General features: G+C 56.8%; 1 protein-coding gene and 1 long non-coding RNA gene across 2 annotated transcripts; both read right to left on the bottom strand.

The window, feature by feature from the left end:
- Positions 1-657: 657 nt before the first annotated feature.
- On the bottom strand, positions 658-3,831 carry LOC123953975. Its single transcript, XR_006821003.1, has 3 exons — positions 3,551-3,831; positions 2,165-2,250; positions 658-1,192 (listed from the first exon to the last, which is right to left on the bottom strand). It is a non-coding gene; the product is annotated as an uncharacterized LOC123953975 (long non-coding RNA).
- Positions 3,832-5,108: 1,277 nt separating this feature from the next.
- On the bottom strand, positions 5,109-8,620 carry CAMK2N1 (calcium/calmodulin dependent protein kinase II inhibitor 1). Its single transcript, XM_046027634.1, has 2 exons — positions 7,952-8,620; positions 5,109-6,458 (listed from the first exon to the last, which is right to left on the bottom strand). The coding sequence occupies exons 1-2, from the start codon at positions 8,115-8,117 to the stop codon at positions 6,388-6,390; spliced, it is 237 nt and encodes a 78-aa protein (XP_045883590.1). The 5' UTR covers positions 8,118-8,620; the 3' UTR covers positions 5,109-6,387.
- Between the last annotated feature and the right edge of the window lie 2,518 nt (positions 8,621-11,138).

Below are 11,138 nucleotides of genomic sequence, written 5' to 3'. Positions count from 1 at the left end.
CTCCCTTTCCCTCTGGTGACCCTTTGTCCTCAAACAGCTGTTTCTGGGTCAAGGACCTTCCTCCAGCCCCGAGGGCGTGCACAGCCTCGGGTTAAGGACAAACCCTCCAATGTGAGAGGTGACAAGATAAATCAAATCTTCCTCCCAGAATGAGAGAGGGGGTGGTGAGTACCCGAGGTGGGGCTGTCTTTCTGAGACTTTGGGTTGCACTGAAGAAGCGACTAGAGCCCATAGGCATGGGCTCTCTTGTCCCTGGGGGCCACCCCACCAGCTCTGGCCCAGCTGCCAGGTTTCCCAGGATACAGCCCAGTCCTCGGATTTATTTTTGCATATGGTTTGGGAGAATCTCTGTTGCTGGAATAACGACAACCTTTTTTTTTTTTCTTTCTGCTTCCCTCCAATAGGCAGATTTTATAAACCAGAGCAGCTGCCTGAGGTTTCCAAGAGAAAATTCTGCACAGTTTCTAACCAGGGTGACAGTTCCCCTCCACAGGAAGTTGCTTTTATTAAGGTTGTTGGGTTTTTGTGTGTGGGGTTTTTTTGTTTTTGTTTTTTTTAATCTATTTTTTTATAAGACTCCATCTATCGGTCATCAGGCAGCACCTTAGCCTTATGGACATTTTTGGTTGTTTTTGTGTGTGTGTGTGTGTGTGTGTGTTTTTTTTTTCCGTTTGCTGGAATTCATGATTACATCTAAACCACAGTAGGCTTGCCCAACACAGGGCAAAGTTGAATGGCCAAAAGTGGGTCATTCACATGACCTGAGCAGAAGAATCCCAAGTAATTTATGGAGATGCTCTCCCAACAAAATAACTCCCCACACCTTAAGTGGGCTACACATGATGATTTCCTTCCAAAGAAGACGGTATGGAAGGCGATGGGAGGGTAAGACACCTGATCAAGGCCACCTCAGTTGAATGATCAAGGTCAGTGGAAACAGTGGTAAGTCATGCTGGTAGCATGTGCTCTTGATATGATGTAATGAGGGACAATTTACCTCCCTGCCTCCGAAAACCCATAACCCCAGCTGAATCACCAGAAAAACATCAGATAAACCCCAGTCAAGGGACCATCTACCAAATACTTGACCAGTCCTCCATCAAAAACAAGGGAAGTCTGAGAAATTATGCTGGCCCAGAGGAGCTCAAGGAGATCCAATGACTAATTGGAATGTGGTGTCCCAGGTGGGATCCTGCAACAGAAAAGGGACATTAGGTAAACAAGGAATGAAATCCAAATGAGCTGTGGAGTTTCACTAATGGTGGTGTACTAGGGTTGGTTCCTGGGTTGCAGAAAATGTATCAAAGCCGGGCACCTGGGTGGCTCAGTCGGTTAGGCACCTGACTCCTGCTTTTGGCTCAAATCATGATTTCAGGGTCCCCGGGTTAAGGCCCGAGTTGGACTGTGCTCAGCCATTCTCTCTTCCTTTCCGTCCCCCTCTGCCCTTCCCCTTGCTCTCACAGGAACGTGCTCGCTCTCTCTCTCAAATAAATAAATAAATACACAAAATCTAAAAAAGAAAAATGTACCATAGTAATGTCAGACATTAACAATAGGAGAAACTGAGTCAGGGTATTGAAAACTTCATGCTATCCACACAACTTTTCTGAGAATCTAAAACTATTCTAAAGTAAAAATTTATTTTTTTGAAAAGTGGGATTCAGGCAACCCCTAAGACCAGGTTCTCTTTGGTTCCCTCTTTTTTGCCTGAAGCAAGGGTCCCGGCTACTGACTTTGGTGGTACCCCAGCCCAACCTCCTTTCCGTGGAACTGTCATCCTTTCCAAGCCCAAGGAAATCTCCCACTTCCTAATGGCTGTAAATTCGGTGTTTGGCCCATAGCAGGTGCTAAGTTGATATTTGTGAAAAATGAATGAAACTTGAGGACTTGTCAAAGGAGGAGATCTGAGGGGCGCCTGGGTGGCTCAGTGGGTTAAAGCCTCTACCTTTGGCTCAGGTCATGATCTCAGGGTTCTGGGATCGAGGCCCGCATCCCGCTTTCTGCTCAGCGGGGAGCCTGCTTCCTCCTCTCTCTCTGCCTGCCTCTGTGCCTGCTTGTAATCTCTCTCTCTCTCTCTCTCTCTCTCTCTCTGTCAAATAAATAAATAAAATCTTAACTGAGCAGAGAGCCACACTCTTCCCTTTCTTGGGCAAGAGGTCAGTACCTGCAAGTCCCCATCCGAGTCCCCATCCGGAGAAGGAAGGCTTCTGGCAACATGGTTAGAAGTGGGTAGACTTCTCCGAACAGGGCCTTTGGAGAACAAGCATTCAGATTTACTTAGGATTGAATTTACTGGGGGGTTTGAGGAGCTGATGACAATAATAGGTAAGCAGACTCCTCCAAGCTGCTCCCCCTCCATCTGCTCCCAGACCCCGCAGTGAAGCCTCCGCTGCCCCCTCGGTACCCCCAATGGGTACTTCTACGAAGACACTTCATACAACAAGATCTGTTTTCCAGGTTCTGAAAGTCTACTGCCCGGCACATAGTAGGCACTTGATATACATTCATTGGTGGTTACCATTCATTATGCGCCAGGCTCTAAGCAGGGGAGAGATAAGAGTTCCTATTTAATCCTTTCATCCAGTGCCGTTCAAGTCTCTTTCTTTTAAAACTCAATCTGCCAATTTCTCCCTTAGAGGTGCTTTTGGATATTCCTCCGGGCTGTTGACCTGGACAGGCCACAGAAGCAGAATCCAGGGAGATGGATGCTTGTTGCAAGCATTCAATTAGTGAAGTTTGAATAATGCAGCCATGGTGGCTGGATGGATGCAGGGAGGCTTACAGACGCCCTCCCCCACCTTGGACGTGTCATGGCCTTTTCCATATTTATTGCCACCTAACCCGATACTTCAAACATATTCGGCCCTTAGTATAATCCGGTATCTGCCCAGTCCCCAAAGTGCCTTCCCAACAAATGTTTACCCCGATGTTGGAGTATATTTAAAAGACTGATATTCCTTTTTGCTGAATGGAGTCCTCCGGAAAAGCCGACTCTGTCTTCCCAAGCAGAGGATCCTGCCTTGGCTGACGGGGTGGCCTCCAGCAAGAACATTTTAATACATCACTTATTAAAGTGGACCCGGAGCCTTGGCAGAGGGCTCCCGTGCTCTCCCCTTCCCGGCAGAGGACAGCTCCCGGCCTCCGCTGACACATCCAAGCCCTGCCTCCCTCCTGACCGCTTATGCAGCTGTCTGTTGTGCAGAGGGCAGAGAGCGTAACCTCGAAACAACGAACCAGCTAAAGGGTCTTTAAGGCTGAAGGACAATGACTGCAGCTGAGACTGAGCTCAGGTGATTCTGCATCGCCCCCCTCCCCCACAACGTCCTGGAATTCAGGCTCTGGGTTCTACTCCTGCCAAGCCGACCAACTAGCGCACAGGCCTTATGCAAGTTACCTCGCATCTCTGAGTCCTGGTTTCTCCTGCACAATCAGGATAGGAATAAAGCCAGCTTCCTAGGGCTATTGTGAGCCTGGCTTACAGTCAAAGTCAGCTGGTGTGGTTGTTTTGTGGTCCTTCTAGCCCCTCTGGGGCATCAATTTCTTTACCTACCAGAGAGTTCATCGTTGTGGGTTTCCAGAGTTGCCGGGTCGACTGCGCGAGAGAAGGGCTGCACTGTATCAAGCAGCTAAGCAGTAATTACTCCTGGTATGGACCAAGAGGTGTCTTCAGAAAGACTCTTTTCATATGGGTCCCACCCCTCCTGGCAGACTGAGGCCGAGCAGAAGGTGGGCCCTGCCTCGCACTCTCAGGGTGGTACCCTTCCACTTTCTCATGGGAAAAGCACAAGGGGAAAGAGAGTAGGGCTCTGTGGTGCCTACAGGCCCATCAGCTCCAAAACACTGGGATTCTCTGGGGTTGGCCTTGGCCAGACACAGAGCCAGGTTCAGGAACAGGGTCACGCGCCTGGGAAGCTCAAGCTGCCGTCCCGGGTCATCCTGCTGCCAACACCACCTCCCGCTTGCCCTCCATTCCCACTAATGGCTGATAGGATGTCCAGCCTCTCTGTTGGGCCCTCCGGAGGCTCAAGGCCTCCACTGCCTGGGAAGGGGGATGAGACATCAGCCCCTCCCCCACAGGCCCTCTGGAGCCCCTCTCCCCACCCCCACTGCCGCCACTCTGGGGCCTGTCTTACCTGATGTCTGAGTCACAATCAGGCTCCTGTCACCGTGAGCTGTGTTGTGACTCCCTGGCTGACAGTTTTACAACAAACACATTAAAAATTCCCAGCACTGAGGCTCCTGGATGCAGAACAGCCGCCGAAAAAAAAGAAAAAAAAAAAAAAACTTCTCCAGGCCTTTCTTCAGCAAAAACCCTTCTCCCAAACCCTCCTCCCACAGGGACCTGCTCCATCACCATTAACTGCCCCAGAGTCCGGCAAGGGACTGAGATTTTGTTTCACAAGGAGCCTCTTTGAGTGGTGATTGGGGGGAACCTGAGACCTACCAGGCTGTGTGGGCCCCAGAAGACGGGGCCTATCCCTTATACAGTGACCTGTGAACTCCGGAAGCCCAAGGTGCAGGGGAAAGATTGTTGCCGCTACTCAGTCCTGCCTTTGAGGACAGATGGCCTCTGGTGAAGCATCCTATGGGCATAGAGCCGCCTATAACGGAGAGCTACAGCCTGCTGGGTGTGGTGTTAAACCTCTCACAACTCCAGGAGGCAGGAGCTGCCTGACCTCCAGCTCACAGATTTGGAAACTGAGGCTTCAAGTAGCAAGGCGACTTGCTCAAGTCCATATAGCTGGGAGGCGAAGGAGCTGGGATTTTAATCCACGTCTGCCAGCCTCTAAACACTACTCTTTTTAATAAGACTGCATGCCTCCCAACACAAGGGACCAGGACCGGGACCTTCATCTCTCCACACCCAAGGGATGGCAGCAACGCAGGGAAGCAGGGAGAGCCCTTTGCAAATCCAAATGGAATGAACTCTCTCCCTCGGGGTATGGCCCTGCCAGTCTACTGTCTTTCCTGCCATCTGAGCCCAACCCCAGCGGGGCCCTCCACACCGCCTTGCTGCCTCCCGGACCAAAGCTACCAGTCCCTCCTTCTGGTCTGCAGCCAGCAGACAAAAGCAAGTCCCCCGAACCAAAGCAGAGACCGGAGAGGAGTGAGACACAGGGACAGTTCTTTTATTGTAAGTTGGAGAAAGAGCCCCGTGTGCTGGTTACAGGTGCGACATCCAGAATATCGAACTAAGAAAAGAGGGAACAGGGAAGGGAAGAAACCTCTTGAGGTCCAAAGTTGCAAACAAAAAGTGGTAAAAGATTTCCTCACGCAGGAGGAGTTTTTTTGTTGTTGTTGTTGGTTTGTTTTTTTTTTTTTTTTTTTGCAAATACCATGCAAAACAGGCAGCTGGTGTGCCTTAAGAGAACCCCTATAAATAACAGAAAAGACACTCCAAGCATTCCTTTACGTGGACTCAGAGCACAGGGAAAAAGAAAAGAAACCAAAATGCCTTTTGGCATTTCAAGATATTTGGCACTCTTGTGATTACATTTTTTTTTACAGCCCATTAAAGAGAATAAACTGACACAATATTAGAGAAAAAAAACAGGCGGCTCACACAACAGACTGCAGGAAGAGGTTAGAACGAGCTCAAGCATTTTTTTGTTTTGTTTTGTTTTGTTTTTCTGGGTTTTTCTCCTGACATATAAAATGTGTCCATTTGCATTAACTTGGGCAATAGCTTGCAGGAACAAAGAAACACAAGCTTTACAAGTCACTTCAAAATAAAACAAGGATTCTCCCTTGGTATCATTCTTTAGAAAAGTTCTCTTCGTGTTTTAAACGCATTCCTGATAACTTCAAATGATGACCAAAATAAAACATAGTATCTATAGAGATAATCTGCTGATTTTTCATACATCCAAGGATAACAACATGAAAAAATAAAACCGGACAGCGTTTCACATCCAAGTGCACAGAATCATTTTTGCAAGATTAAACAGTGTAAACATTGGGAACAGCCAAATCAGTGAAGAATGCCAACACCTCAGAACACCCGGTGTTGCCGCTTCATTATTTAAGTGGTTCGAAATCCAGATCTATCATTGCGCAATATTCACTGTATATAAAAGGAAATGGATATTAATTTTGACAAATAGCTGTACTGAGACTTCTTTTTTATTTCTTTATACGTGTGTATATAGTGATTTCTTAATTTTTAATTTTTTTTTTAATTTTTATTTTTGCTGAGGAGCCCAGAGCCTTCTCCTCCTCCTTCTCGCGCCTCGTCTGTCTCCCGGCCTGACACGAGATACAGGTTGTTGATTTCATCGTGGGTAGCAAGCTAGTCATGAATTTCAAAGTGCTTTCTCTTTTCATGCTTTTTGCCAATAACTGTTACCGCCGTTCTTACTCTCCCTTAACTCATTGTCTTTGGGGGAGTTAGACACCAGGAGGTGCCTTGTCTGTCATATTTTTCAGCACGTCATCAATCCTATCATCTTCAATAACAACTGCAAAAAAAGGGGGAGAAAAGGAGACGTGAGCGCGCCTGGGCCTCGCCGGGGGTCTCCGATGTGGCCCGCTACGTCCGGGGACTGGGAAATGGGACTGGGAGGCCGAGGGAGGGGGAGGCTTCCTCGCGCGCCAACCTCCTCTGTCTCCGCCGGGGGACCCAGTGCTGCTTCCCTTTGAACCGCTCCCCACGACCCCAAGCTGCGCCCTGGTTCGGTTCTGAGAAAAGGCGGCGGAAAGGGCGCAAATCCCGCAGGCCCCGCAGCAGCCGAGACGCGGCCAGTCCGCGTCCTCACCGAACCGCACCTCCCGGGCGCCTTTATAGAAAGAAGGCTCGCCGACAGAAGAAGGCGGGGAGGAGGTGCCAGGGTCCCCGCCTGGGGACCCTCGAGGGTGCCCCGAGCACGGCGCGGGTGTCCAAGTCTCTGGGTACGGAGATGCGGGGAGCAAGGGGGCACGCGGGGGGCCGGGGGCCACCGCGCGCGGCGGGTCGCGGATCTGGCCTGGCCAGGGCGGGCGACCCCTCCTGCGCGCCCCCTCCGCGCCGCCCGCCACGGCAGAGGTCAGAGCCTCCCCGCGCTGCCGGCCTCCCGCCAGCCCTTCCGCCTCTTTCACCGCCTCTACCTAGCCAGCCTCGCCTTCCTCAGTCCCGCCAGCAGTCTCTCGGCGTGGCCGTCACCTGTCGAGGTCTTTGGGTCTCTCTCCGTCTGCGGTGTAGGTCTCCCTCATTGTTTCAGCTGTTTCTCTGTCCTTCTCCGACTGGCGTCCCCGGCTCGCTACCTCCCGCTCTGGCTCCCTCTCCCGAGCTTTGTCTCGGCCTCTGCCCCTCTCGGTCTCCCCCGATCCACCAGCCGCCTCCCCCACCAGCCCCCCATCTCTGCGTCTCAATATCTCGGGGCAGTTATAGGTCCCTTCATTGTCCCCGCGCCTCTGGAACTGCTCTCCGAGCCTCGCTGCGTCCCAGTCTCCCTCCCGGCTTTTCCAGCTCCCGCGCCGAGCGCTCGGACTCGGCCACCCCCTCCCCCTGCTAAGTAACAATGAGAAGCCGTCCGCCCCGAAAGCCCCTAGCCTTCCCCGTGGGAGTGGGGTCCCCCCAGCAGTTCTCCACGCCGTCCCTGGGGGAGCCCTGGGACCCACCGCCCTGGGTTATAGAGCGAGTGCAGCTGCAACTACACTGCGCAAAAGGGGAGGGGGGTTAGAAATCGAAAAGCAAACTTCGGCGCGGGTGGGGACCCGCGAATAACCTTCCAGCCCCCGCGGTAGCTCGAGGCCGCCACGCCCCCTGGGTGACCCCAGCGGGAATCAGGCTGAGGGGGAGGGGTTTCCGCGGCCAGCGGGCGCCCGACCCGCAGTGCGGGATCCCCCCAGTTCCGCGCGATGGGATTCCGTCCGGTCGGAACCGGCTCCCGGGTGCTGAAGAGCCCCCACAAACCTCGGCCAGGCCTCGGCGCCTGAGCTAAGGGGCGTCCGGGGGAGGGGGCCGCGAACTCACCCCGCTTGCTCCGGCCGATCTGGCCCAGCTTGGGCGGCCGCTTGTTCTGCCCCGCGCCGAAGAAGTTGTTGGTGTCCTGCAGGCGGCAGGAGAAGATCTGGCCCACGTCGCCGCCGTCACCGTAGGGGCTCAGCTTCTCGTCGCCGTAGGGCAGCACCTCCGACATGGTCGCGTCCGGGGGCTCCGCGGCGGCGCCTCCTCCGCCCGCGTCCCCGCCCGCGGCGGACAGGGTCAGCGGCGCTGGGGCCGGGGGCGGCCGGCCGGGGACGGCCCGCGGGCAGCTGCGGCGGTGGCGCCGGCAAGGGGCCGGGTGGCACCGCGGAGGCGAGAGCGCGCCGCCCGCCCGAGCGACCCTGCGAGCGCCGGGCGCTGCGCTGCGCTGCGCTCCTGCTCCGCGCGCGAGTGGCTGCTGCTCCGGCACCCGCGAGCAGGACTCACATCCTCGGCGCGCTCGGGCGCTGGGCGGGGGCCTGGCCGGGCGGGGCCGCAAGCCGGAGAGGGGGGGCGGTGTCCCGGCGAGCCCGCGGGGCGCGGGGCCGAGGAGGGCGCACCCCGGGGAGCCCGGCGGGCCGGTCCTGCGGCGAGTGCGGGCGGCGGCCGCGCGGCTTCGGGAAGGCTGACTGGGGAGCGGCGAGCGGCGGGGCGCCGAGGGGCGGAGGGGGAGGGGAGTGAGGGAGGAGGGAGGGCAAGGGGGTGGAGGGGAGAGGATGCCCGGAGGGAGGGAAGGGAGAGAGAAACCGGGAGGGAGACGGCGAGAAGAACAGAGGGGAAAGGGAGAGGGAAGCAGGGGAACCGGCAGGGAGAGACGGAGGGGAGGGAGAGAAGAAAGGGGAGGCAGCGACGGGTCCGGCTCGCCGCGGCCGAGGGCGGAGCGGAGAGGAGCGGGGACGGGGCCGGCGGGGAGAGAAAGAGGGTCGGGGAGGGAAGGCGGAGAGTGGGAGCGCGCGGAGGAGGAGGCTGGGACGGAGAAGCCGGCCCGCGAGCGAGCTGCGAGCGAGAAATGCCGGCCGCTGCGCGGAGGCGAGGCGCGGGGAGGAGGGCGGGAGGAGGGCGGAGACGAGGGGACCCGGGGCCGCGGGGAGAGATCCCTGGAAGCCGCGCGACGTCACGGGGCCGCGCGGGCCGGCCCGGGCCGCGACTCGCTTCCTGCCTCCGCCCCCGGCCCCCGCCGGCCCGCCCGCGCCCAGGGGCCCCCCGCGAGCCCCGCCCCGGACCGGCGGCCTCCGGGCGCCTCCTCCCCCCGCGCCCCTCCCGCGGGGTGTTTACCCGGCCCCGGAGCCGGTGAGCGCCGGACCTGCCGCCCGCTCGGCCTCTGGCTGGGCGCGGGGCGCGGGGCGGGGGTGGGCGTGGGGGTGAGGGGGCGCGGACCAAAGACCACACACCGGGAAGGACAGATGGACTCCCGTCTCCCCCGAGGCCGGACGCTGGGGCGAAAGGTCAGAGGGCGCGAGGGCGACCTGAGGACGCAGCCTCCCGCGCCGGCCTCAAACCAGGAAGCCCCCTCCCCCCACCACACTGGCGCCCCCCCCTCACACGTCCGGCGCCCGGCCCCTAGGCCCTCACCCCCTTCCTCCCCCACGGCGATCGCCCTGGAAGGCCCTGCTCCCTAGCCGAGGCTCAGAACTCGGGCTCCCGCGGGGCCTCGGGGTGGAGGCGGATGGGGGAGGGGGCAGCCCCGCCTCCCGGAGGAGAGGGGAGTGCCTCATTACGCCGGGCTCGCCCGGGATGCCCGGCTCTCGGCGTCCACCGCCTCCTCCTTCTCCTCCGGGGATGCCCCGGGCCTGCAGCCCTCTGCCCTGGGGGACCTCCCTGCCAGCAATAGCCTCGAGCCCTGGGGAGACACTGTGGCTTCTGTGGCGAGGAGCGGGCTCCCGGTCCCGGGAGGGAGACTGGGGCAGCCCCGGAGGCCTGGGAGGTGCATCTGCCAAGCAGATGGTAACTCCGAGGGGGGAAAGGGACGTGAGGAGGGCTTGTTATCCTCGACCAGAGCCAACAGCTCTCACCCTGGAGACCGCCTTCACTCGGCAGAGCCAGTCTAACCACCGAGAGGGGTAACCGTCCCCAGGTCGTGCCACCAGCAAAGGCAGAGCCAGGGAACAAACACATCTAGGTCCCCCGGTGAGGTCTCAGCTGGCCCAACCGCTGGCCCATCACCTGGCCCCACCCTTGGTGAAGGAGCACCCTCAGGTTCACACTCCCCTTCCTTCTGGAACTCCCCTGGGGGGCAGGCGGGAGGGAAAGGGGTATGGTTTTTTAGGGACACCACATCTGGTAGAGGGGGCTACGTGAGAGGAGCCAGACCAGCCCCCTCTCCCAACTGTGCAAAAGGGTCCCCTCCCAGAAGCCAGGCACCCTGGGGAGAGCCAGAGGAAGGGGGCTGAGAAACAAGAGACAGAGACAGTGGGATGCTTGAGAGGGTGGGGAATGGGAGTGGGGACTGGGTTTGAATCCCTATCCTGTCATTGGCTAGCTGTGTGGCTTGGGACAAGTCACGTCCCCTCTCTGAACTTCCATTATCTCAGCTGTAAAATGGGACATTTGGCTGGCTAGCTGCCTGGATGCCTCACAGGGCTGTTAGCAGAACAAAATGAAATCAGGCTCCTGGTGCTTAATGAGTAGTGAGAAAGAACACTAGCACTTCATTCATTCCCACTTCTGAGCTGTCAGAGCTGGTAGGATCCCTAAGGGACGATGCAGCCCAACCTCATTGACAAGGGGGCAACTGAGATCCCGAGAGAGAGGCTCAGGGGCCTGCCCCAAATCCCGCAGCGAGTCAGCTGGTCAATGCTGGTCTGCAGTTTCCCTTTGCTTCCCTCCACAAGCCGCCCCATTCATGAAGGCTCTGCAGAGTGTCTGCTTTGAGGTTAGCATCAGGCCAAATGCTGGAAGAGAAAACAAAAGCATAACCAGGAGGATGATCAAGTATACAACAAGAAGCTCTTACAAATGTATCCTGCTTTTCTGCTTTTCCCCCTATGCATTTCACATCCATGATTGACCTTGCTTCTCAAAATAAATATCTTCAGAGGTAGAGAGAGGAGACCTCCCATCCCTGTCTAACGATATTCCCAGAAAGAGGATAAGTGACATGCCAAGGTCACAGGCTAGTGATGGAGCCAGGAGAAGCCACTCTTGCCAGCTGTAGTTCCAGGTCCTTGTAGGGGACGCTCCACGCAGGACTGGGACC

Source organism: Meles meles, chromosome 1, assembly GCF_922984935.1.
Source record: "Meles meles chromosome 1, mMelMel3.1 paternal haplotype, whole genome shotgun sequence".
Classification (NCBI taxonomy): Eukaryota; Metazoa; Chordata; class Mammalia; order Carnivora; family Mustelidae; genus Meles; species Meles meles.
This window is presented reverse-complemented; position numbering and strand designations above follow the sequence as displayed.